Raw genomic sequence first — 27795 nt, 5'->3', positions numbered from 1 at the left:
GCATGAGGTAAAGTCAGTATTTTTATTATTGAAGTATACTTGTCACACATTAGTTAGTTTCGGGTGTAAACTTAGCGAGTTGACAAGTCTGTACCTTATACTATACTCACTACAAGTGTGGCCACTGTTTGTCCCCGTACAACTCTATGGCAGTATCCTTGACTGCATTCCCTGTGCTGTGTCTTTCATTCCCATGACTTACTCCTTCCATAACTGAAAGCCTGTATCTCCCATTCCCCTTCCCCTGTTTTGCTCATCCCCCCCCCCACCCCTCCCCTCTGGCAACCTTCAGTTTGTTCCCTGTATATGAGTCTGTTTCTGCTTTTTGTTTGTTTAGATTCCACATATAAGTGAAATCATACAGTATTTATCTTTCTCTGTCTGACCCGTTTCACTCAGCATGATACCCTCTAGGTCCATCCATACTATTGCAAATGGCAAGATCTCATCCTTTGTGTGACTGAGTAATGCTCCATTGTATACATATTTCACATCTTCTTTATCCATCCATCCATCGATGGACCCTTGGGTTGCTTCAATATCTTGGCTATTATAAATAACACTACAGTTAACATAGGAGCGCATTTATCTTTTTGAATTAGTGTTTTTGTTTTCTTTGGGTAATTACCCACTAGTGGAATTACTAGATCATATGGTATTTCTATTTTCAATTTTTTTTGACAAACCTCCATACTGTTTTTATAGTGGCTGCACTGATTTACATTCCTGCTAACAGGGCACAAGGGCCCTCTTTTCCCCACATCCTCAACAACACTTGTTCTTGGTCTTTTGACTCTAGCCGTCTGACAGGTATAAAGTGGTACCTCATTGTGGCTTGATTTGCTTTTTCCTGATGAGTAGTGATGTTGAGCACCTTTTCACGTGTCTGTTGGCAATTTGTATATTTTCTTTGAAGAAAAACATCTATTCAGGTCTTCTGCCTGTTTTTTAGTCAGATACTTGGTTTTTTTTGGTGTTGAGTTGTGTAAGTTCTTTATATATTTTGGATATTAACCTCCTATTGGATCTATCATTTGCCAATATCTTCTCCCATTTAGCAGGTTGCCCTTTTGTTTTATTGATGGTTTCCTTCCTTGCACAGAAGCTTTTTATTTTGGTATAGTCCCAATAGTTTAATTTGACTTTTGTTTCCCTTGCCTGAAGAGACATGTCTACAAAAATGTTGCTAAGGCCAATGTCAAAGAGATTACTGCCTATGATTTCTTCTATGATTTTCATGGTTTCAGGTCTCACATTAGGTCTTTAATCCATTTTGAGTTTATTTTTGTGCATGGTGTAAGAAAGGGGTCCAGTTTTATTCTTTTGCATGTAGCTGTCCAATTTTCCCAGTACCATGTATTGAAGAGACTGTCTTCTCCCATGGCATATTCTTGCCTTTTTTGTCATAGATTGTCATAGATTGTCATTAATTGACCCTATACACATGGGTTTATTTTGGGGCTCTCTATTCTCTTGCATTGATCTATGTGTTTATTTTTGTGTCAATACCTTATATACTGCTTGGATTGCCACAGCTTTTTAGGACATCTCAAAATTTGGGATTGTGATACCTCCAGCTTTGTTCTTCTTTCTCAAGATTGCTTTGGTTGTTTGGGGTCTTTTATGATTCAGTAAAGATCTTAAGATTATTCTAATTTTGTGGAAAAAAATGCTGTTGGTATTTTAACAGGAATTGCATTAAATGTATAGATTGCTTTGGGTAGTATAGACATTTTAAAAATACTCTTTTAATCCATGATCATGGAATATCCTCTTCTTTGTATCATCTATTTCTTTCATCACTGTTTTATAGTTTTCAGAATACAGGTCTTTCACAACCGTGGTTAAGTTTATTTCCTGGTATTTTATTCTTTTTGGCACAATTGTCAATGGAATTGTTTTCTCAGTTTCTCCTTATGCTACTTTGTTATTAGTATGTAGAAACACAACGAATCTCTGTGTATTAACTTTGTATCTTGCAACTTTACTGAATTTATTTATTCTAATAGTTCTTTGGTGGAGCTTCTAGGGTTGCTTATATATAGTATCATGTCCTCTGCAAATAGTGATAGTTTTGCTTTCTTACCAATTTGGATACCTTTTCTTTTTCTTGTCTGATTGCTATGGCTAGGACTTCCAGTAGTATGTTCAATAAAAGTGGTAAGTGGACATCCTTGTCTTGTTCCTAATCTTAGAGAAACAGGTCTGTTTTTCACCATTGAGTATCAGGTTAGCTGTGGGTTTTTCATATGTGGTCTTTATTATATTGAGGTTTGTTCCCTGTGAACTTTGTTGAAAATATTTATCATGAACAGATGTTGACTTCTGTTAGATGCCTTTTCTACCTCTTTTGGGGTGATATTATGATTTTTATCCTTCGTTTTGTTAACGGGATGTATTAGTTGATTGATTTTTGAATATTGAAACATCTTGCATCTCCAAAATAAATCCCACTTGATTTTTGATGAGTGATCCTTTTAATGTATTGTTGAATGTGACTTGCTAATATTTTGCTGAGGATTATTGGAACTGCATTCATCAGGAATATTGTCCTGTAGGTTTCCTTTTTTTGTTGTATCTTTGTTTGGTTTTGTTATCAGGGTAATCCTGGACTCATAGAATATATTTGGAAACTTTCCTTCCTCTTCTATTTTTTGGAATAGTTAGAGAATAGGTATTAATTTTTCTTTAAGTGTTTGGTAGAATTACCCATGAGTCCCTTTGATCCTGAACTTTTGTTTGTTGGGAGTTTTTTGAGTTACTAGTAATGATCTGTTGAGATTTTCTATTTCTTCCTGATTCAGTTTTGGAAGACCGCCTGTTTTGAGGAATTTGTTTCTTCTGTAGTGTCCAATTTCTTGGCATATAATTTGTCCTAGGATTCTCTTATAATCCTTGGTGTTTCTACAGTGTTGGTTGTTACTGCTCCTCTTTCATTTATAATTTTATTTATTTGTGTTCTCTCTCTTTTTTTCTTGCATCTGGCTAAAGGGTTATCAATTTGTTTATCTTTCAAAAAAACTAGCTCTTGGTTTCATTGATCTTTTCTGTTTGTTTGTTTTTAGTCTCTATTTCATGCATTTTTGCTTTAATCTTTATTATTTTCTTCTACCAAACTTGGGTTTTGTTTAATTTTCGATTTCCTTTAGGTGTAAGGTTAGATGGCTTATTTGAGCTTTTGCTTGTTTCCTGAAGTAGGTCTGTATTCCTGCATATTGCCCTTTTAGAATTAGTTTCACTGTTTAGCAGAGATTTTGGACTGTTATGTTTTCATTGTCTCAATGTAATTTTTAATTTCCTCTTTGATTTCTTTATCGACACATTGGCTATTTAGTGGCATGTTGTTTAGCCTTCATGTGTTTTGTCGCTTTTCTCCCCCAGTTTTTTTCTCGTGATTTCTAATCTCATACTGTCGTGGTTGGAAAACATGCACGATACGAGTTCACTCTTCTTAAATTTAATGAGGCTTGTTTTGTGGCCTAACATGTGACCTCTTCTGGAGAATGTTTAATGTTCGCTTGAAAAGAATGTGTTGTTTGGGGATGGAATGTTTTGTGTATATCTGTTATGTCCATCTGGTCTAATGTGTCATTGAAAGAAACTGTTTCCTTATTGATTTTTCTACCTGGATGATCTATCCCTGGATGTAAGTAAAGGTGTTAAAGGCTCTTGTTATTATTGTATTACTGTCATATTTTTCCTTTGTTTTATGTATTTAGGCACTCTAGTATTGGGTGCCTAGATACATACAATTGTTTTATCCTCTTGTTGGATTGACCTTTTTATCATTATGTAGTACCCTTCTTTGTCTTTTATTACAGTGTTTGTTTTAAACTCTATTTTGTCTCATATAGATATTGGTACCTCAGTTTTCTTTCTTTCTTTCTTTCTTTTTTTTTTTTTTTTTTTTTTTTTACCTCTTCTCTTTGCACAGAATACCTTTTTCTATCCTTTAATTGTCAGTCTGTATGTGTCTTTGGGTCTGGAGTGAATCTCTTGTAGGAAAAATATAGGTAGGTCTCATTTGGTTTGTTTTTTATTTTTAATCCATTTCACCTCGCTGTGTCTTTTGGTTGAAGCATTTACACCATTTACATTTAAAGTAACTATTGATAGGTATGTACCTGTTGACATTTTCTTAACTTTTCCAGTTGATTTTGTAGCTCTCTGTGCTTTTCTTCTGTTCTTGCTCTCTTACCTTGTGACTGATAACTTTCTGCAGTGTTAAGCTTGAATTTCTTGCTCTTTATTTTTCATCAACTAGAAGTTTTGGGTTTGTGGTTACCATGAGGTTCATGTAGAACATCCTAAGTATATAGCAGTCTCTATTGAGTTGATGGTCATTTGAATTTGAACACATTGTCAAAGGCCTTTTTTACTTCCTCCTCCATGTGTTATGTATATGTTGTCATATTTTACGTCTTTTTATTCATAGTTTTCTTCTAATTATGTCCTTGAAGTCCCTTTAACATTCTTGTAAGGCTGGAGTGGTGGTGATGAATTTCTTTATCTCTTGGGATTTTTTTTTCTTTTTCTCTCATTTAATTCTAAATGATAATCTTGCAGGTAGAGTATCTTGACTGTAGGCTTTTCCTTTCACTTCTTTGAATATACGATGCCACTTCCTTCTGGCCTGCAAAATTTCTGCTGAAAAAAATCAGCTAATAGTTTTATGGGGTTTCCCTCGTACATAACTTTTTGCTTCTCTCTTGAAGCTTTTAAAATCCTCTCTTTATCTTTAACCTTTGGCATTTAAATTCTGATGCGTTGTGGACCTCCTTGGATTCATCTGGTTGGAAACTGTCTGTGCCTCCTGAATCCGGATGTCTATTTCCTTCTGCAGTCTAAGGAAGTTATCTGTTCTTTCTTCAAATATGGTTGGGTGTTTTTTGGTTTGGTTTTGTTTTGTCTTATTTTTGCCCCTTGCTCTCTCGTTTCTCCTTCTCGGACCCCTGTAATGCAAATGTTTCTTGGCCTGATGTTTTCTCAGTGGTCCTTTAACCTGTCTTCATTTTGAAATTCTTTTCTTTTGTGCTCTGCAGCTTAGGTGCTTCCCCTTCCCCTGTCTCCTGATTGCTGAGCCGTTCTTCTGCATCTGCTCATCTGTGGTTGATTTCCTCTAGTGTGTTTTTTATTTCAGTTACCGTGTTCTTCAGTGCTGATTGGATCTTCTTTATATGTTCTATCCCTTTGTCGAAGCTCTCACTGAGATCCTCCACTCTTCTCTCCAGTCCAACGAGCATCGTTATGATCGTTAGTTTAAGTTCGTCGCCAGGCACGTTGCATAGCTCTGCTTCATTTAGTTCCTTTTCTGTGTGTTTGTCTTGTTCTTTCATTTGGCGCATTTTCCTCTGCCTCCCCATTTTGATTGATTTGCTGTGTGTGTTTCCATGCATTAGGTACGACAGCTACTTCTAAACCTGGAGGAATGTGTGTGGTCATCCCTTACGTAGACTGTGTGTGCCTTGTGACTTGGGCTGGCTGGCCGGAGCGGTGTCTCGTATGGGGTTGGGGTCCTGGGGCATGCTGTGCTGGGGCTGCACTGGTGGGCTGATCAGAGCTGAAGTGGGCACGGGCCAGGGCAATCTCGGGGCTCTTGACACAGAGGGCGCCCCGGCAGGATAGCTGAAATGGGTGCAACCTGGGGCTGTCTGTGCAGATGGGTCCTGGTGAGCAGCCGGAGCCAGGGTGGGGTGTATGCTGGGGTCCCCAGGTGCTCCATGCAGGACAGCTGTAGCTGAAGCGGGCACAGGCTAGGGCGGTCCTGGTGCTCTCTGGGCAGAGGGTGCCATGAAGGGACGGCTGTAGCCGAACGGGTGGAAACCAGGTTGTCCTGGGTGCTCAGAGCAGCGGGTGTCGGGAGGGATGACCGAAGTTGAGGACAGCACTTGCTTGCGGTGTTCTGGGGCTCTGTGCAGGTGGCCGGAACGAAGGCCCGGTGTGGGTTACTCACAGGGTGCCCTGCTGGGGCGGCCGGAATGGAGGCAGGCATGGGCCGGGGTGTCCCAGGGTGCTTAGCACAGGGGCTGCATGGGTGCGGCCGTTGGAGCCAAAGCGGGTGTGAGCCAGGAGGTCCCAGAGTGGTCTAGGCCGGGGGTGCCCTAGCAGGCCACCTGGAGCTGAAGCGGGGCAGGTCTGGAGCGTCCCAGTGTGCCTGTGCCTGTGTCCCCTTGGTGCGGTGGCTGGGGCTGCTCTGGGGTGCACCGCGGTGCAGCTGCCTTGATGGGACAGCTGGGGCCGGTGTGGGCTCGCTGAGGAGGCGGAGTGGCCCCGGCACCTGGATTCTGCTCCCGCGTGGGTGGCAAAGTGGAGGGCAGACGTAAACCGTGGTGTTCCCCGGTCCTTCCAACCTGGAGAGAGTCCCAGCAGCTCCCCTGCCGTTTTGTGGAGGCTGGATCTTTTGTATACTAGCTGCTCTTTTAAACTGCAGCCCTTTGCCGTGCCCCCGGGGCAGATAAATCTGCTCAGGGCCCTTCAGGACTACCCCTCCCCACTGCATTTGGCCGCGTCGTCGGGTGCTGGGGAGGGGGGCGTCCCCGCATTACTGTGTCTCTTTCTGTCTTGCTGTTCTCTGTGCGGTCTCTCTAGCTTCTGTGGTACAGAAGCTGTTCAGTCAGCCCTCAGTTTTGCTCTATAGATAGATGTGGATTTGGTGTGTCCCCCCAGGGGGGTGCCGCAGGGGAGCCGAGGGACTTCCTACCCTTGCCATTTTAGACCTTCAGCTCAAGGAGCCAGTCTTTTGAGAGACAGAGAGACAGAGAGCACAAGTAGGGGAGAGGGGCAGAGGAAGACAGAAAGAGAATCCCAAGCAGGCTCCACACTCAGCCCTGCGCCCAACACGGGGCCCAACCCCACAACCCCGGGATCACGTTGTCAGCGGTAATCAAGAGTCACACGCTCCACGGACTGAGCCACCCAGGCGCCCCAAGGGGCCAGTCGTAGACAACATAAAAGTGTTCCCACGTTGCCTCAGGGGCCCTCTGCTCTTCGTGCGCCCTACTTAGAACGTGCTCATCAAAGTGCTCCTGCTGTGCTTGGAAGTGTTTCACCAGGCCATGGGAAAATATGTACAAAACCCCACTTTTTATAACACACAGACATCGTCAACAGTACAGCAGTCATTCATCCTTCGTTTTTTATTTTATTATTTTGAGAGAGATTGCGGGCATGCGCAAACGGGAGAGTGGCAGACAGAGATGGAGACAGAGAATCCCTAGCAGGCTCCACTGTCCGCACCGTGGGGCTTGAACCCATGACCCGTGAGATCATGACCAGAGCTGCAATCGAGATTCAGATGTTTAACCGACGGAGCCACCCAGGCACCTCAGAGTCATTCATATTTCAATAAAATGTATTTAAAAATGGGTCACCCACTTTCTCACTCCTCTCCACCCTTCACAATATTTTTTCCTGGAACGATCCACAGGGGTCCACAGGACCCACAGTGGGCGGTGGCTGGGCCACTCTCCCTCCCAGCCAAACTCATGTCCTCGTCAGGCCATTCTCGATCAGGCGACAAAATGATATCCGACCGTAGAACCTTTCCAGATAAATAGAGACCACGGAGGCAAGTAGCTGCGTGATGTGATCCTAGATGGGGCAGATAAAGGGCATTAAGAGGACAACTGACAGGGGCGCCTGGGTGGCTCAGTCGGTTGAGCATCCGACTTCGGCTCAGGGCACGATCTCGCGGTCCGTGAGTTCGAGCCCCGCGTCGGGCTCTGGGCTGATGGCTCAGAGCCTGGAGCCTGCTTCCGATTCTGTGTCTCCCTCTCTCTCTGCGCCTCCCCCGTTCATGCTCTGTCTCCCTCTGTCTCAAAAATAAATAAATGATAAAAAAAAGAAATTAAAAAAAAAAAAAAGAGGACAACTGACAGACTTTGGGGAAGGTCTGAAGATGAGATCACAATATTGTGTCAATGCTACGCTTCTTGCTTTTGGTCATTACACTGTGATTTTTATAGTCCAGGGTCCTCGTTTTTAGGAAATCACACCAAAGTCTTTAGCAATGAAGAGGCATTGGGTCTGCAACGTCCTCTCAAGTCTTCAGGTGGCAAGTCTATGTGCGTGTGTGTCCGGAAAGGGGATGGATGATAAGGCATGGCCATAAATCGTCGACATTGGGACAATCTTGAAAGGCACAGAGGAACTCTTCTATCATTTTCCCTATCTTACATTATTCCAAAGTAAGTTTAAAAATCATGATCTCAACAGGTGGGAGCCTTAGCCAGGAGGAGAGCTCTAAACTTGGAATACGTCTGGGCTCCTTGAATTCACTGGGTTCCAAATCCAGTTCCCAATTGCTGGGTTTGTAAGGAGACTGAGGTCCCTTCTTCTTTCAAGCCCGGGTCCCTCCATAGTCCCCTCACTTGGCTGAACAGACACTGGATCTTGCTCTCCTGGCTGAGCTCCCCGGGTTACCTGAAAGCTCAGATTTGTCTTTCCACAGCCTCTGTACCCCCTTCTCTGCCCCCCCCCCCCGACTGGGTGCCCATGTAGAAGCCTACATTCCTCTGGGATATCTCACTGGGCTGCATTTTTTCTGTCTCTCTCCTGCCAGAGTCAAATACTGGACTTATCCATTGTGACACGGGCCGGTCAAAATAGAGTAGGTTGTGCTCCGGGAACAAACTGCCCCCACAGTTCAGCTTACTTATCACAGTGAAAGATGATTTCTCACTCATGCTATGCGTGCAGTGTGGGGGGGGAATCTCCACTCATTGAACTTGCTCAGGAAGCCCGGCTGATGGAGGCTCCATCTTGTCTCCTGACCATCACCACAGTAGATGAAAGGGAGTGTGGCAAATTACTCAGTGGCTCTTTGAAGTTTCTTTCTAAAAGACACAAGTGTTGGGTCCACTTCTGCTTCACCCACCGTGAAGTACAATTCTCCGTGACATTTGTGAGGCGGGGAGGTGGGAATATTTGTAACATCCCGATGATTCTCACAGTGCTCTCTCTCTCAGGAGTTAAGCCGAGAGTCGTAGTTATATTTAGGGGGCGCCTGGCTGGCTCAGTCAGTGGAGCATCCAACTGGACCTCGGGGTCGCGAGTTTGAGTGCCACGCTGGGTGCGGGGATGACCGCTTTACAAGTTAAAATAGTCCTATTTAGGAGAGCCGCCTAAGAGGCAGGCATCCCTGAAGCAACGATTCCGCCCGCCTGCCACCAGGGGCAGAGTGAGAGCGACAGACTGGCCAGAAATCACCAGAGCATTTCCTACTCTGAGACACTTTCTCGTCTCCGAGCTCCTCTGTGCTCTCGCTGTGACTGACACGGGCTCTGTCATACTGTCCTCAAGTTCTTTTGCTGTTATTTTCTCGTGATGTTCTGTTAGGTAGATTTTTGTTTACGTGCCCCAAATGTTGGCTAGATGCCTGCATCACTAGAACACCTGTTATTTGCCAGGCACTGCACTAGGTTCTGGGATATAAGGACAGGGAAGACATTGGCTCTGCCCTCGTGGCGTTTCCTGGCCGGTTACGAAGACGGGGAAGAAAACAGACACTTTACGTAGAGCCATGCCCCAGGTGGGAAGAGACCACCTGATGGTACGTGGGAGGAGGACGGTGGCGGGAGGCAGGGAGGAAGGAGAAGACAACCCTTTGGCTCCCTACAGACTCTGTCCATGTTCTGCATTCTTCGTTCTCTCTGGCTTCGAGTAAGGCAGGTGATGTCCAATGTGCTTGTGGGCGGATTGGAAGTCATGGTTTAAAGGCTATCAGCGTGCCCTCTTTTTGCAAACAGATATTTATTAGGCGTCCACCACACTGATAAGGCTAATTTTGCTCACATTTGGCTGGTACTTACTAGCTTATAAATCAGACTCCTTGAAACATCACTGGCTGCTTTCACAAATGAGGATGCCGAGATCGGTAACCACTGGAGTCTTTAAAAGTCCCAGCTGCACTAGTCGAACTCGAGCTCCTTATTCCCAGCCCGGGGCACTTCCCACTGATCCATTCTGCTTACACCTGTTTGAGATTCTACACCCGGGGTCTTCTACCTGCCAAGGACCCCACGGTCCAGGGAAAGAGTTTATATCCACCCTCGGTGGGTGGGGTGCAGAGCCATGCTGATGTCATCCCAGCCCTCGGTTTTGCCCTGAGCCGAGGGAATCTGTAAGATCTCCCTTTTCTCCAGCTTCCTGTCGGGCTGTTAATGAGGATGAATTATGCAAGACAGGAGCAACTTTTCAGGGAGTACCGTAGAGACTCCAGGAGATCACAGCTGCTAAGCGGATGCTTTGCTGACAGCTGCCGGTGGGTGGCCAGCCCTGCGTGATGTCATTGCCCTGAGATGTGGCAGGACGGCAGAGCGGAGGGAAGGTGGGGTTCCCGTCTCCTTCGGCAGGATTCCCTTGTCCGCTGCAATATGCGGCCAAGGGATGGGATGTTGGACCTCTGCGGCCAACACGCGGTCGTGTTGAGGATGTATTTTCATTGGCTAAGGTTTGGTGAGAGGTGTGGCCCCGTGCTTGCCCTACATGGATTAAATGAGATAATGTGTGCGTACCTCTCGGCACATGCAAAGTGGGCAATACATGTTAACTGCTGTAATAGTAGTAATTACAGCCATGGCGATCTTAACAAGTACCGTAATAATGGAGCAGTGGTGTAGGAGCAAGAGTTATTTAATGACAGTAACGATAAATATCACGATATTACAGCATTCATTGGCACGGGGAGTTGCACCGAGAGTGGTTCTGCCATGGGAAAGGGTCGTATCAGTGATGCGTGATGATAAACAGCAGAATGGATGGGAACTCTCTGCACTTCCTCTGCTTTGCTCTGAACCTAAAACTGCTGTAAGAAATTAAGTCTAAGTTACTGAAGGAAAAAAAAAAACAAAAGAAGGGAAAGAGGACAAAGACAGCAGACTGACATCGAATTGGCTATTCTCTGAAGACACGGCAGTCCCTTACTGCACGGAGGTGGACCTCCTTCACCACCCCACCCTTGTACGCCAGGACAGTAAAAATGGTTCTTTTCAAATTGCCCTGAGATGCAGACGCCCGAGTAAAGTGAGGATCCCTCGCGCTCGGGTTTCTCTGTTCACAGTTGGGTATTGAACGCTGGTGAAACTGGCCCCTGGGTCCCGCTGGGACCGAAAGCCGCGGGTCTTGGTCTTTGCGTGGCTCTGCCCGGTTTCAGCAGCCACGTCGTCTGCACCGTAGCTGAGTGCCTGCCTGCGAGCGGCTCCCCTGGAGGGCCCCCGGCATCTAGTGAGATCTTCCCGGATCCACAGACCGGGGGAAATCTTGCCCCCATGTCACCAGCGGGGTGGCTTCCTTTGCCTTTGCCCGCCAAAAGCATCTCTCTCCTTCGCTTAGGAAAATGCCCAGCTCATCCGAGAAGTGGAAGTGGACAAGGTCTGTGCGCTCTCCAGGGACCAGGTGGAGGCCATCAAGCAGCTGTGGCAGGACCCGGGAATCCAGGAGTGTTACGACAGGAGGAGGGAGTATCAGCTCTCGGACTCTGCCAGATAGTGAGTACAGAGCCCGGCCTAGCCCCACGCGCATCTGGCACACGTGGCCACGCTTCGAGGAAGCTTCTCGCTGGGGAGGAACTAGCTGCCTATAAAACGTGGGCCCTCGTTGCAACACTACCTCCTTCCCGCTTGTCAGCGTCCCCTCTGACTTCTTGGTGCGTCTCGTACCACCCCCGAAAAACTCTGTCCTTGTCCACGTTCACCTTTCGTTGCTGTGTTCCAAGCCTCTTTTTCTTTTTTTTCTTAAAAAAATTGTTGTTAATGTTGACTTATTCTTGAGACAGAGCGAGAGAGTGCACATGCAAGCAAGTGGGGGAGGGGCAGAGCGCGAGCGAGGGAGACACAGAATCCGAAGCAGGTTCCAGGCTTTGAGCTGTCAGCGCAGAGCCGGCCGCGGGGCTCGAACTCACAAACCGGTGAGCTCGTGACCTGAGCCACAGTCGGTCGCTTCACTGACTGAGCCACCCAGCTGTCTCTTTTTTCAACAAGAAGCTCAATCCAATACGGGCTCCCTTTGAGGGGACTCATCTCATTTGGGGTGCTGGAATTTTCTGACTTAAATACGGACGACCGCTGCTTCTGGATTCTACTTTCCTCTTCTCCGTATCCCTCTACCTTCTGGTTTCCTGATCATTAGACAGCAGGTCCAACTGTCCTCAAATCTAAAATCAGAGTGAAACCAATTTGACCATAAATTTCATAGTAAGAAAAAATAATAATAAAAATCAGAGTGCAGACCAGCAGTGAAATAGGCCCACGCCCGTGGCTGATCTGGTGCTTCCCTCTAGTGGGCAAGACGGGTTCTGCAGGCCCCGTGCACGCAGGAAGCTCAGTCCCGGGGCCCTTTGCTTATTGACTCTCTGGGAAGGCCTGCACACTATATTTTTGATTCATAAAGCTCTAGTTCTAAATCATTAATCTCTAAGGAAAAACGAAACAGATGGTCCTGCACACAAACTTTCCCATGGAGATCACAGCATTTCATCGTCTTAAGAATTTCTTGAGGCCATGCCTCTCCGTCATCTAGGTCACTGGACAAAATAGATCTATCATATTCCTTCTTGAAGAGGTGATGATTCCGGCTTCTGCATCTCAGCTCTTTCCCCTTTGCCCCATGTCATCTTCCGTCATCTGAGGGCCCCAGAATTCTTTGCCCTTCCCCGCAGGTGCATCTCCTTCCCTTCCGGTGTTGCCCTTGCCCTCTGAGCTGGTGCGGGGAGGTGGTTCACCCGCATCGTCTGGACAAGGCAGTGGTCAGGAAAGGAAACCTGAAATCTCGAAGCCCTTTGATGCGTGTGCCCGGCCGAGTGTTCAATGCCATTAACCCAGGTTTGCACAACCACCCTAAGCACAGGAACATTTAGCTGCAACAGAGCAGTCAGGTAGGAAAAGGAAATAAAAGAATCCCAGAGAAGGTGTTGGGTCAGCTCAGAAAAGATCCAGAAGGAAGGAAGGCGGTGTCCCAAGGAAGAGGACAGACTGCCATTGGCAGGTATAGAGTGAGAGACAACCTCAAGTCAGTGAAGCCATCTCCGGTCCTTCCCTGAGACAGCCTAGTGTCATCGGCTTCTGTGAAGGTCCTGGGGAGTGGCCGGGGCTCTTGATGTAGATCCATTCGGAGGAGACCCGGTGGAGCCCTGAACACTGGAGCTCACGCGCTGGCAGGAGTGTAGGGAACAGCCAGGTGGACAGGGCTGCAAACAGAGTGGCCCTCAGAAACCCGGTGTTGCCCCGCCTTTGGACTTGGCAATATTCAAGGCGCTTGTGCAGCGTCCTTGGTCCGGGTCCATAGTTGTCATCCGCTTATTGGGCCAGGCGTTCCCTCGACAGGACTTCAGTGTGTGCCTGCTGTGGGCCAGGCACCGGGGTAAGAGCTGCAGGTACAGCCAGTGCTCTCTGTCCTCAAGCGACGTACGGTTTGACGGAGTGTGGTTTGCTTCCTTGGAGTGAGGGCTGCACGGTGAATAGGGTTCGCCTGTTCCCCCCCGGGCTCCCCTTCATGCCGCTTGCTGGGCACCGCTATCCTAGCCCGGGTCTGTCTGCGCAGGGAGAAGACAGGGCCAAACCTTACTTTGCGGGAGCCTCTGAATCACTACCTCCATCGTTAGCCAGGGCCTGGTTACGGTCATTTTTCTCGAAAATGCCTTTTAGAAAGGACTTAGAGCTTAAAAAAAAGTGTCTTCTCATTTGACCACAGAAAGAGTGATTTGTTTTCGGCTTAGGAATTTAATGTACGGCCAGAAATCATCTGAGACCGGTTTTGGCTTCTTGTGGATGTTCAGTTTCCCAATAAACAGTAAACTTTTTCTTGTGAAGGAACTTTGAGATGGCCTGTTTATACCTTTATATTCTCATAGAAACTCTAATTCATCGAGCAACGCCCTTGAGAACAGCGTCTACATTCTACACTGTTTGTGGAGGGGGGTGAGTGTGGGATGGAGGAGGGTCAGCGAGCCCATCCCAACAGCCTTTCCTTCCGACCCGCCGGCTCCCTCACTGGCCAGCGAGAGAGAGAGAGCTTGGAGCCCAGAGGAAGAGATGGCCTGATTTACAGGTTTCCCAGGGGCTCATGGGAGCTTCTGGTCCACATTCCCTCCCAAACGGTCACAGTTGGGGTGGGGGTGCCTGGTCAGCACCAGGTCTCAAGAAATCTTGGCTGGAATCCTTGAGACTGGCGGGGGGGGGGGGGGGGGGTGCAGTGAGTTAGGCTGACTTCCCCGATGTCTGACACAAGTCTTGGCGCCTTGCTGTCTGCTCTCACAGTTACCTGACCGACATTGACCGGATCGCAATGCCGTCCTTCGTGCCAACCCAGCAGGACGTGCTTCGTGTTCGCGTGCCCACAACCGGCATCATCGAGTATCCGTTTGACTTGGAGAACATCATCTTTCGGTAAGACTGTCTCCCTGATGTGGTCCATTAAGAAGCTGTCCGGTCTTGGAAGTCCCCAAATTAAGTCCGTTATTCCTAAGAGCGGTTATAGCTCCTAGAGCCGTATGACCCTGTCCGTCACGAGGTGTTTAGAATTGTGATAGGTCTCCGGTCCTAGAATGGAGAGGAGCTCCCCTTCCTGTTCCCCGTAGAACATAAAAGTCTCCTTACCTAAGTCTGGAGTGATTCCTGTGTGTAAAACACACGCACACATAGATGTATACTTCTGTAACCACAAATTGAAAACACTGATGTCGTTTCCCTAAATTTGACTATTTCTCTTCCCTTATATTTCCTTCTCTAACATCTATTTAAAAAAAAAAAAAAACAAAGAGCCAACACAAAAGTGTGTATTAAAAATTACTACTGGGCACCTGGGTGGCTCAGTCGGTTAAGCATCCGACTTCGGCTCAGGTCACGATATCATGGTTTGTGAGTTCAAGCCCCGCGTTGGACTCTGTGCTGATGGCTCAGAGCCTGGAGCTCAGATTCTGTGTCTCCCTCTCTCTCTGACCCTCCCCTACTCATGCTCTCTCTCTCTCTCAAAAATAAATAAATGTTAAAAAAATTAAAAATTACACAATAAACTATTTACAGCTGTATAAAAATGTATGAATTCCCACATATAAATATAAGAAGTACTTTTAGGATGACTTAAGTGGACCTTCATTGCATCTAATTATGGCAACAAATTAGTAATATGGTACATATGCCCAGCATTGCAAATTTCAAAGCAATTCTATATCCCTTGGTTCCCATGTTCCTCCTTAGGGCTAATTACATTATGCTTTTCCAGTGGAGATGGACAGGTCCCACCCTGCCACACCCAGGCCGTCTGTATACCCTGTTCCATCTCAAGGCTTCGGAGCATTGTTGCTCTGGTCGAGCCCCTTGAAAATCTTCATCTGGGGGTGCCCGGGTGGCTCAGTCAGTTGAGCGTCAGACTTTGGCTCTGGTCATGATCTCACGGTTTGTGAGTTCGAGCCCCACGTCGGGGTGTGTGCTCGTAGCTCAGAGCCTGGAGCCTGCTTCAGATTCTGTGTCTCCCTCTCTCTCTCCCCCGACCTACTTTTGCTCTTGTTGTTACCCCCTCTCTCTCTCTCAAAAAAAAAAAAAAAAAAATAATAATAATAAACTTAAAAATCTGTATCTGAATGCCATGAATTTATGAACACAACTATTTCAGAATCAGTGCTGTTTGCTACTTGGAAAACTGGTATCTGGTCCACAGATACCACCATCTTTGGCCCACATGGTGTTTTTAAACAACTTTTGAAACTTGGTCCATTTTGCTTAAAACACTTGATAACTGGTTTCTCTGAAAGGTTGAGGGTCCGGTCATGGGGTGCGTTTCTATCCAGCTGCATGGCAGTCGACCCTGCAGACAGGGCCCCTAGCATTCTCGAGTTGCCTGTTGTCATGCTTTGGAGAGACCCACTTGACTCGTTTCCGGAAACTGCCCGACTCCTGGAGCGTTTCAGCTCCGGGGCCATCTTGGGGCTATGACTCTGAAGTCTTTCCCCAAGACACAGAGGAAGGCCTTGGGTTTCCACATAGGACGGAGGAAACTTGTAGGTCTTTATAGGGCAGAAGGGGTGGCATCCACCTAAGGCAGAGAGGATTTCTGGAGAAATCTGAGGAGTGGTGAAAAACAGGCGGGGGTGAGGGCCCGAATCCAGCTGAGTGGACCTGGAAGACCGCCCACCTTTCTGCCCCTTGTGTGTCTGGTGTCCTGACACTCGGCCGTGGTTCGAGCAACAGCTAAGTGGATGCTTGTGCTTCCTGCCTGGACTGTTGCAGCAGCTTCCAAACCAGCGTCCCCGAGCAGGCTCCCCCCGAGTGACCTCTACGTCTGTCTTCAGTAACTCTGCTTGCCTCGTGTGCCTCCTTTGCTCTAGGAAGCATCTAGGGTTCCTCGCTGCCTCATGGAGCGGTGCTCACACATTCTAACCGTAAGGCCCCTTTTCACTCGAAAACAATTACTGAGGACCCTAACGCGTTTCCACAATATAAGGACTCCCGCCCTTTTTCCCCAGAGAGCCACGCATGCCAACCTTTGAATGATCTCTGTTTCTGTTGAACAGGATGGTGGACGTTGGTGGCCAGCGATCTGAGAGACGGAAATGGATTCATTGCTTTGAGAGCGTCACCTCCATTATTTTTTTGGTTGCTCTGAGTGAATACGACCAGGTCCTGGCCGAGTGTGACAACGAGGTACGCTGGGTGGGGAAGGGGACGGCTGTGGAAAACGGGGAACTCTTTCTGCAGTTTGCAAGAAGCCAGCGCTCTGGACTCCGTTCTTGAGGCTAAGCCGGCTCGGCTGGTCCAAGCGTGGTCTCTGGCTTAGCAGCACCGCCATCATCTGGGCGCTTGTTGGAAATGCATGCCTCGTCAGTCAACCCAAACTGAATGAAGTACACGGGGAAGCGGGAGAATCACTGGCCTAGAAACCCGGTCCTCAAAGTTGGATACGCACTGCGATTCCCCGGGGATCATTGCGAAAAACCTGGCACCTGGGTCCAACTCAGGATTCTGGTTTAGTTGAGGTGGGTGTGGGCTGAGCCTGGGATCTAAGCTCCTGTGCTGCCGGGGGTAGAGTCCCTGCAGACTTTGGTTCTCAGCCGTGGCTGCATATTGGGACCCCTTGGGGAGTTTTAAAAAAGACCATCTTTTGGACCCCACAGGAGAGATTTGTATTTCCTGGGTCTGAGTTTGGAGGTATCTTTTCCAAGCCCTTTATGGGTACTAACATATAGCCAAAGTTGAGCAATGTTACTTCTTTCTTTTTTAAGACAATGCTTATTTTTGAGAGAGGAGAGCATGCACACGCAAGCAGGGGAGGGGCAGAGAGAGAGGGAGGCTAGAATCCGAAGCAGGCTCCAAGCTCTGAGCTGTCGGTGCAGAGCCTGACACGGGGCTCGAACCCACAAACCGTGAGATTATGACCTGAGCCGAAGTTGGATGCCTAACCGACTGAGCCATGCGGGTGCCCCAGAGCAATGCCATTTCCAATAAATATAATGAGAACAGGCTTCCCAACCTCCTTAGGTCCCTAACTGAGCTGGCATGGGGAGTGGTGCCAGATGCTTGGAGCTGTTCGGACCTACCCCGGTCAGGCATCCCGTGTCCCCTGCAAAGTTGCCATAGTCCTAGCTGGGTCAAACTGCATTAACTGTGTCTGCCCAGGAAGTGGGGAGAGCCATTCCTGTCACTTCGTTGCGAGGTGGGGGTGTGCTCTGTGGGACACCATTGTCCTCCCCTGGTCTTTTCCCCACCCTTGCACGACACATCCTGACCTCGTAGAAAAATGTCTCTTGCTTCTGGGTCGTGATCGTAAAGCGGTGAAGAACTCTGCCCAGGATTAGGCAATCACCGAACAAATGGGATCTTGTATTTCTTGAGAGCAGACCTTTCTCTGTGGAGCACAGTTACATTAGCTAATTAGTGGAGGATTAACCCACTTACTAGCGTCATTGTGCAGAGAAACACGGCAATCCTGGCTGCCCCCCAGCTCTTCCAAGGGAGACATTTTGTTAAAAAAGCAAAAAAGGCATCACGTTATCAATGTGAAAAATTAGCTCCCAATTTGTCTCGGGATTACTTAATGATGTTTCTCAGAAAACTCAAAAGCGTATTCAGGCGCACAAGGGACCAACGCCTCAGCCCTATATGTGTAGAAATTAGACATTTTCTTTTTGCCGAAAGTCACAAGGTATCGGGAGAAAGATTAAGTGGCTGCCACTCAAACCTTCCTATCCCAGTTGTAATTATCTGTTGCGTCCCCTCCCGAGGCTGCGTAGGAATTGTTTCTTTTCTTTTTTTTATTTATTTTTGGGACAGAGAGAGAGCATGAACGGGGGAGGGGCAGAGAGAGAGGGAGACACAGAATCGGAAACAGGCTCCAGGCTCCGAGCCATCAGCCCAGAGCCTGACGCGGGGCTCGAACTCACAGACCGCGAGATCGTGACCTGGCTGAAGTCGGACGCTTAACCGACTGCGCCACCCAGGCGCCCCAGGAATTGTTTCTTCGTATACACTAGACCCTTGAACAACACAGGTTTGAACTGCATGGGTCCACTTATACGTGGGTTTTTTTCCCCGATAAATACAGTACACTAAGTGTATTTTCCTTACGATTTTCTCATTGCTTTTCTCTAGCTTTATTGTAAGAATATGGTATACGACACCCATAACATATAAAAATACGTGTTAATCGATTGTTGGTGACACTTCTGGTCAACAGTAGGCTAGCAGTAGTTAAGTTTTGGGAGAAGTAAGAAGTTATATGCACATTTTCTTTTTTTTTTTTTTTAAGCTTATTTATTTTGAGGGAGAGAGAGAGAGAGGGAGGGACCAAGCTGAGAAGGGCAGAGAGAGGGAGAGACAGAATCGAAGGCAGGCCCTGCGTTGTCCGTGTAGAGCCCAGTGTGACGCTCGATGTCACAAACCATGATATCATGACCTGAGATCAAGAGTTGGACGCCTAACCGACTGAGCCCCCCGGGTGCCTGTGTGTGCACATTCTCGACTCTTCCGGTAGGTCAGCGCCCCTGCCTCCTGTGCTATTCAAGAGCCGGCTGTGTTGTCTTTCCTTGGAGATCATAACTGAAAAGATAATAAATTTTTGTTAAGCTTTAAAAACAACTAAGGGACGGGGCACCTGGGTTGCTCAGTTGGTCGGGCTTCTAAGTCGGCTCAGGTCATTATCTTGCAGAGCGTGAGTTGGAGCCCCGCGTCGGGCTCAGGGCTGGTAGCTCAGAGTCTGGAGCCTGCTTTGGATTCTGTGTCTCCCTCTCTCTCAAAAATCAATAAAAACATTTTTAAAAATTAAAAAAAAAAAATACTAACAACTGAGGGGTTACCTATCTGGTAATAAATGCCAGATCTTAATGCCCAAAAGGCTACCGAGCAAGAGAATGAGTCCCAGTGTACAGGACTTGTAGGCAAACAGATTTACAGCATGTTCCTCCGCAGCGGGCGGGCAAGGCTTTCATGGTTTTGTCTGAGCACTTCCCTCTGTCTAAAGGGAAGCTGCTGTTTCTTTACTCTTAGAGCAGGCGTGCCTGGCTGGCTCTGTCTGTTGAGTGTCTGACTTTGGCTCAGGATATGATCTTAGAGTTTGTGAGTTCGAGCCCCGCGTTGGGCTCTCTGCTGTCAGCCTGTCAGCAGAGAGTCTGCTTCGGGATCTTCTCTTCCCCTCTCTCCACCCCTCCCTGGCTTGTGCTCTCCCAAAAATAAAGATTAAAAAAAAAACAAAAAACCTTCAGAGCAGAGTACTATCTAGAACAAGTATTGTCACCAGATGAGATTTGTATGTGCCCTGTCTACTCTCCCTGAAGTAGGAACATTTGGTGTATTCTTGCCAATGTCAAATGTTAAGAGATGTTGACGGCGTTTCTACGTAAGTTTGATCAGGTCCTACTACCACATGGGCTTGGGACATAATTTAAACTTGTGAACACCACTATGCTCATCCATCAAATGGGGACCGTGTGCCCCGAGTAGAGCTCCTCTGTATTGCCACCACGTGAAGTGTGTCAGCAGCGTGCGCTCCCCGCTCTGCCGGTGTCCACAGCGTTCCTCTGGGCGGGGGCTGGGCTCCAGGAGCTTCCCCCTCATGGTCTGGGAGCCCAACCCCAATGACACAGGGCTTCCGGGGTCTAAGTTACTCACTTCCCCCACTCGGTAGTCCCAGTAATGACCCAGAAAACTTTTGTCAAATAGGATAGGAACTTTCTTCCAAGTTTCACAAAAGCCTTTCTGACGTGTGTTTACTTGTGGTGCCACAGAACGCATACCGAAGAGAGTGACTAAGAGAGCCGGCGGGGGTGGGGGTGTGTGGGCGGGGGGGGGGGAATAGAGGCAGGAGACCTGGTATCCGGAGGGGCCCCAGGTGCTCACCAGCTTCAGCAAGGACAGTGATATGGAGCCGGTAGCTGGGTGAGGGGACAGATGGGCGGGACCAGACATTTTGGCACGTTGCTCCCAAAGTACCGTTTTTCTTATTAACCCTAAGCCCGTTGTTTCTCGCTTAGAACCGCATGGAGGAGAGCAAAGCCTTATTTAAAACCATTATTACCTACCCCTGGTTTCTGAACTCATCCGTGATTTTGTTCTTAAATAAGAAGGATCTTTTGGAAGAGAAAATCATGTACTCTCATCTAATTAGCTACTTCCCAGAATACACAGGTGAGTGTCCATCTTGTTGACTTCCCCGGGCATCATCCAGAGTCATTGGTCAGGCCCCTGGGCCCCCCCTGCCCCCCGATCTGCCTCTAACACCCTTTCTCACCGAAGCTCCAGGTGCATCACTGTGTTTTGCCTCAGCACCTCCACGCACGCCCACACCTTTTGTGAACTTCACCCTGTTCTCCAAGACCCAGCTCAGGCGCCTCCTCCGGGAAGTCCTTCTCACCCTCGCGGCACCCTCGTCTGCATAGGTGTGCCTCCCGCGTGCTCCCCTGGCAGCGGGGGCTCACTCTGTTGTCCCCTGGCCTCCGTCACTCTGTGTAGTGTTGTCCGTGTGGGCAGCTCCCGAGGCAGAGACTGTGCCCGCCCTGCCTTTCCGGTCTCTGTCCGAGTGCCCGGTACTTCTTCTGTGTATGTTAGTGTGGCAGCCCCCTTCCTAGGCACAGGGTAGACAACAGTTTTATGAATGTGACCTACCCCTGGCTGCAAAGTTTATGTCTTGTTGCTAAGGATTTCTGGTACAGGAGGTCTCGAATATCGGGAAGTGTGATACTGATGTTTAGGGTTTTAGCGTCCTACGACCGAAAGGTCACAGCTGCAGTGGCCCTATCGGGTAGAGCCCTCACGCGTTAAAATGAGACTTGGGTGTCTAATCATGTTCCTGTGTCCTTCCTTCCCCTAGTCCTAGCCCACTTCTGTCTGCCTCTGTGGTCCAAATCCAAAAATTAAGTTGGCTATTTTTCAACAGATTGCTTTAAAGTACAATTTTTAGATGGCAGTGAACACTTTAAAAGACTCTTTTATGAGATTTAATAAAATAGAACGAAAGTTAATGTCCCCAGGTCAACTATCCTCTAGAACTAAGACAACTGAAAGAAGGATCCCACGCAAGAGCATGACTATATCGAGAATGATTTGGGGGAGGACCTGTTGGTCACGATCTTTCTTCTTTATCCCTGTAACTACACTCTTGACTAGGACCAAAGCAGGATGTCAAAGCTGCCAGAGACTTTATCCTGAAGCTTTACCAAGATCAGAATCCTGACAAAGAGAAAGTCATCTATTCTCACTTCACGTGTGCTACAGACACGGAGAATATCCGCTTTGTGTTCGCTGCCGTGAAAGACACGATTCTCCAGCTCAACCTGAGGGAGTTCAACCTGGTTTGAAAGCTGCTGCGCACTTCTCACCCATTCCGGAAGACAGGATTCGCAAGCTCCTCACATATTTGCAAGTGCTTGTGACGTCACCCACCCCTGGCAGCACGGAGTCGTCATGCAGGCCACGGGGCCAGGTGTCGGACCTTACCAGATATTTGAGTGTGGCACCCTTTTTCCAAGTCTTGATTCCCAAATTGTTTTTATATTTCTTTTCTTGAGTTTTGGCTCTAAGATTTTGTGTAAGTTTTGAATTTGATATTTTATAGAATTAACAGCCACTGTGATTTATGTTTTTTTAAGTGTGTTTAATAGGCATTAACACATCATGTAACAGAGGTGTCTGTTAGTTTATAGATCATACCTTGAGACCTCTAGGATGAGTTTGGGTGATATTTTCAAAAAAGAAAATTAAGGGGTTTGAAGGTTTTTTATTAAATCTTGTAATTTAGAGATTTTAGATTGTTTTTCTCTCTCCATGCTGAACTATGCATTTAACATGCCATCAAAGATTTTTTTGGTTTTGTTTTTTTTGTGTTAAATATTTTTAGGCCAAACTGATGACTATATTAATAGATCTAACTTAGTTTTGCCATAATTTGATCACCATGCAGCCAAAGTTGACATAAGTGGGCTCGAGATAGCATACATGCTGTACTGGTAAAAAATGTGTGTGTTTTATGTGTGTATATATATACACGACCAAGTCTTGTAAACTTACGAAATGACTAAAAGCCTAAACTGTTTAACCAGCGTAATGCAACCCCTGCCAAAGTTCTGATGGCCACCACAGTTTTGCTGTTTGAACCGTGTATGCTGTGCCTTTCTGAGGAGGCTAAGAATATACCATTCTGCCATTAGCATTGGATTACGTTGTGTTTCTTTGAGCTCGTCGTTGACGGATGGGTCAGCTCCTAAAAAGAAAAATGCTGTGACTTTAATAGTTTGTATGTAACTCAAACTTTCTACATGTCCTTCCAGGAGAGGAAAAGTAAATTTCCTTTTACTTTCTAGGTTCCTGGCTGAGATCCCCCCCCTGTAAAACAAACAAGCAAAACAGATTAACAGGAAAAAGCCCAGGAGTTTAATAGTATGTATGCCTCCTGTACACATTAGAGGTCTCCAGAAGAACTGAACCACTTCCCAAACAGGCCAAGCTCTCACCTTGAGTACCTTCTTCAGCTAAAGACCTAAGAAAGATGTTGGAGGAGGAAGAACCTCTCATAGGTGGCCATCAGGCAAAGCACAGTGAACAAGAGTAAGGTTGTGATGACACAGTCACTTTGTCTTTCTGGATACCCTCACAAACGGAGATTTCCCTTATACAAGAGTAGCTTTTACTAGATTTCCAGAGCTTTTGCCATATCTCCTATTTCTTAAAAATAATCAGCTCAAAGTAATCCTTCTGCCAAAGAGGCACACTTTTGGGATGCCATAGTCTGCTCCCTTTTGGGGCTGCCTTTGAATCTGAGCTTCAGATTCGTTTCACAGTCCATAAGCTGAGTTGGTTAATTTTTTTTTTTTATGAGAGAAGGAGCCAATGCAATGGCCAGTCTTTATTGGAAAGAAGAAACTTTACAGCACCTTTGGAGTAAGTTAATGCTTGTAATGGGTTCCACAGCCAGGGCATCGCCGGGCCTCGCCTTTGGCGAGCCAGAACCAGATGATGGCACTGTTGTCCTCTTCTCAGATGCAGCCCACTATTCACTTGGTGACAGATGCGACTAAATTAGGGTTTTCCTTGGTGCCTGAAACTGCATTTGGGGCTAGCATATCGTATGGGTTTAGTCCCCTCCGTGCAGCAGTCACGACCTCCCTCTCCAGCCCATTCACCTGCTGATCAGCAGTAGAAACACCACCTCCAGGGCACCTGGGTGGCTCAGTCGGTTAAGTATCTGACTCTTGGTTTCGGCTCAGGTCACAATCTCATGGTTAGTGCGTTTGAGCCCCAACAGTGCGGAGCCAGCTTTGGGTTCTCTCCCTCCCTCTCTGCCTTTCCCCTGCTTATGTGCTTTCTCTCTTTTACAATAAATAAATACTAAAAAAAAAAAAAAGAAACACCACTGCCAGATGCCATGGAGTGCACCTTGTTGGCTCCATTGGGACTGCAGGCCCTGAGGGCCTCCTTGGCCCGTGTTCCAACTCCAGGAAGTAACTTTGAAGCCATTGTGCCCACTATGAATAGCACTTCCGTCCGTCTTGAGAATTGTTCAGGTTGGTGAAAAAGTTGTGTCTCATTTTAGGCCTCTGTGGTGCAAGCAGGTATTTAAATAAGAAGCACTTCTATGGGAAAAAAAGGTTAATGGTTGGAGCAAATTCTACACTAGACATCTCTCCTGAGGGCAGCCCGTCATATGATTTCTACAGGTTGGGTTTAAAGTATCGTTTGCAGTCTGAATGTCTCTGATGCCGTCAGGGGTTGAGGTAAACTTTGGTCTGCAAAGCAGCCAGCATGAAGACTGTAAACATGTGCTTTTGTGGCCATTTCTGTGGCGTTAATAGCAATAGCTATTACCATGAAAATAAGAGTGGTCACTATTAGTTTCCAAGTTTTGGAGGAATCAGGGAGAAAAAGGAATTATTTCATCTTATTCATTAAGGTATACTTTATCAAGTTACTGTAGCTTAGGAGAAAACAAAAAGTCTCCTTAAATCTGGCAATAATATTTCAAATAGTCGTAAAAATTAAAAACATCCTCTTCAGTCTCATGTAATTCTTGTTGATCTTCACCTTGTATTAGCAATTTTATAATTCCACTTTTTCCTTAGAGTTTTATAAGTTCTTGCTCAGTTCAGTGGTATGATTTGGAAGTTACCGGAAATTTGTACTCGTCAGAATCCTTTCCAGGACTCTCCTTGAAGATGAAGCACTTTTGCAAAAGCAGAACAGTAGCCTCTATTAATGGCGAAACACTTTAAAAATGGCCACAAATAAAGATCTGATGAGTGTTCACTATAATGCAATTGACAAGAAAATTTGGTTATTTCTGTGACATACTGTTTTAAGATAATAACTAGATTACAAGTAGTAACATTATACGAGGACATAGCAGACTTCTAGGAATTTCATACAATTTCTGGAACGTTTATGTTAGTAACATGTATCCGTACAAATACAACCTGAACAAAGTTTAGCATCACTTATTTGTGAGTGCTTCCTGTGTAATTTAACAAAAGCCTAATATTAGTTTGATAGCTCCTTTAACAGAGAGACAAATCTTGAGATGTTCCAGGGGCCCTCTGGAATATCCCTAGTTCGTTCCAGGTCAGAAAGACTTCGTTTAGAATTTGATTTTCAGCTCTTCAAAAATACCATTAGTTTTGAACACTTGACTAGGATGACCTATCTTTATGAAACTATACTTGATTTCACCTATTTAACCAAAGTGACCAAAGATTTTAAAGGCAAATACAGAAGGTGACATCGTTGTGAGCAAAACTGGCTCTTAATATTGAGAAGACTCAGTTTTCTTAAGTAATCAAAGACCTGATGATAAAGATAACACAGGAAATTATTTCAGTAAAACACAATCTTTTGATTTCTGGTCAAACTACTTAAAAGGGAAAGAAAAACCTTTTGCGGTATTTCATCAGGAGCAGACCTAGAGAATTTGGTCCTTTAGTCACCAGCTAGACCCCAAGCCCTGACCTTGACCACTCACCTGCTTGTACTCACCAGCCTTTGTCCCACATGGTTCCTTGAGCTGTTCTTTTCAGTTTGTCTCTTAACTCTGGCAAACGGAAAATGAAACCACCCCAGAGAGAGAGTCCTAGATTGCTTCTGCCCTGAGGAGACCTCCAGCTGGTCCAGACCACCCGGACCAGATGGAGCTAAACCCCTCTCACCTGTGCAGATGGACCAAGGCGTGACCTCGAGAGTGACAACTATCTTCACCTCATTATGAGACCAAAATCTCTGCCTAAGGAGGATCCCAAGCCTCATTTACACAATCTACAATGTAGTGTGGGCATCTTGTGCGTGTGCCAGCTCATATCCGCCTCTACAATGACAAGGCTTCCCTATATCTAAATATCCACCCTAACCCTAAATAAAAGGAACCCATCCACCCTTGCCTGGGGAGTCACCGCTGCAAATCAATTTTACTTTGTCCAACAACTCCACCCGGTGTAGATTTTATCTGTGACTCACCATGGAGCCAACTCCTGTTGGTTCAGTTACACTTTTAGCAGATGAAAGGAAATTGTTAGTTTTACATGAATATATTCAGGTAAATGATATTAAAACTTATCTGTAAACATTTATGAATTCATTCCCTTTTAGCCAGCCTAATTACACAAGGTTTTCTCTTTGCGACTTTCTATATGCAGTTAATTTGTCCCTTATTGCCCCCTTTCCTCTTCTGAAACAACTCATTCTACTTTTCGAACAAAACTTCTCTTTCCTGTAACAAAAATGCATCTTCGTACCTCATACCTTTTCTTAACCCAAAGCACATCTGACTGTGAGAAGGGAGATGATTTATTTTCAGAAATACCAAATAAAAGCTGTGCTGATTAACAATAGGTTTACAATGTATTGGAAACATATAGGAACCTTCCTCCTGACAATGGAGACCCAAACCTTGACTTCCCGGTTCTTCTTCCCCTCCCTGTTTCGTGGGCTAATACCCCAGGGCTTTACAATAGGCATGCACCAAAGAACAGAGGGAGGAGGGGCTGAAAGTCTCTGCGTCACCTCGAGGAACGTACATTTATTCCAATCAGACTACTTCTTGCCTTTCATGGGCATAGGCCATGTCCAGGTAAGGCTGCAACCTCTGTGGTACTCAGCCACTGAGGAACCGGGAGAAGGACTTACGCGCTAGGAGATAAATTACCTGCTGAAACTGCCCCGAGTGTGCCTAGCCATCAGACACACCCACTCTTGCAAGAACGTTGGTTAAAGCCTGGCTTCACTGTGCTCCAAGTCTCTGTGGCCCTCTTTTGATTGGGTCGGTGGGTTTATGGCTCACATTTCCCTTGGATACAGAGATGCTTTCCTATTTCTGGTAGGTTTAATTACATATGTTAACTAGTATTCCCAACCCTCTGAAACCCTAATTTCTAGTGAGAAGCAGCAGTTATCAACTGCTTACATACCAACATTCTGTGTATTGGCAAATTTATGGATACATTTCATAATTTATGGAAGCATATGCTGCTTCATAGTACAATTTTTAAATGTGGTACAAGATGTTTACTAACAGACCCAAATATGTTTAGTTTCTCTACAACAAGCCAAAAGTAGATAAAGCTACATTCAGTAAGTAATGTTTCAGTATGTTATCATATTTAGAAATTTAGATATTCTAATAAACTTCTATCATTTCACTTATGAAAATTTTAGGGTGTAAAATTACCAAAAATATTTTGAAAGCTATTTTAAAGTAGACATATTGTCTTCATCATTGTTGAAAATTTCACGTATACATTTTAATCCCACTTATATCTACTTAATTCACTTCTTCTTAATCATATCGAGGTTACTTCTACAAATTTCATGAGGCATTACAGCCATCCTGTTATTTTTCTTGCTGGCAAGTTTTGTAAGAGATCACATGAACTCATTTGTCTAATAAACCAGGTAGAATGAAAGTTGTGTACCTGCATTATATCCACGGACAACTCTGAAGACAGACCTGATGAGGTAGCATAAGGCAAGCTGAGGGCAAACACAAGCTAGCAAACTGCCCACCACCCCCCCAGCCTTCCGGGTGGGATATGCGTGACTTTCCTCAGGCATTTGTGGTTACCCTAAAGCTAAGAGGAGAAAGCAAATGGTTAACTGATAGAGATCACATTCATACAGGTCAGAAGTCTCCATCAGTTTACAAATGTCTTAGTAAATGATAAGAAAAAGGCAGTCTTATCAATAGCCTAATCTCCAGAAACCTATAGACTCCTTTTTTGGAGCCCCAACATGGCCGTCCCCTCCATAGTGATGTGGGGAATGAAGACAAGAAGTAAATGGCAGGTAAAATTAAATTTCTTTATAACCTGCAGCCCATTGACAAATACTCGAGGCAAAA

At 46.1% G+C, this 27795-nt stretch overlaps 1 protein-coding gene across 1 annotated transcript in view; it reads left to right on the top strand.

Annotated features, from left to right (window-relative positions):
- Positions 1 to 22632, top strand: part of GNA14 (G protein subunit alpha 14) — a 203585-nt gene extending 180953 nt beyond the window's left edge. The window contains exons 3-7 of the mRNA XM_060610019.3: positions 11332 to 11486; positions 14253 to 14381; positions 16505 to 16634; positions 20456 to 20609; positions 21588 to 22632. Coding sequence (XP_060466002.1) covers positions 11332 to 11486; positions 14253 to 14381; positions 16505 to 16634; positions 20456 to 20609; positions 21588 to 21778 — 759 coding nt within the window. The 3' untranslated portion in view covers positions 21779 to 22632. The remainder of the gene's footprint in view (positions 1 to 11331; positions 11487 to 14252; positions 14382 to 16504; positions 16635 to 20455; positions 20610 to 21587) is intronic.
- Positions 22633 to 27795: the final 5163 nt, after the last annotated feature.

The sequence above is a fragment of the Panthera onca genome, chromosome D4 (assembly GCF_046562875.1).
Source record: "Panthera onca isolate mPanOnc1 chromosome D4, mPanOnc1 haplotype 2, whole genome shotgun sequence".
Lineage (NCBI taxonomy): Eukaryota > Metazoa > Chordata > Mammalia > Carnivora > Felidae > Panthera > Panthera onca.
Note: the sequence above shows the minus strand (reverse complement) of the source record. Positions and strands in the feature narration are given on the sequence as shown.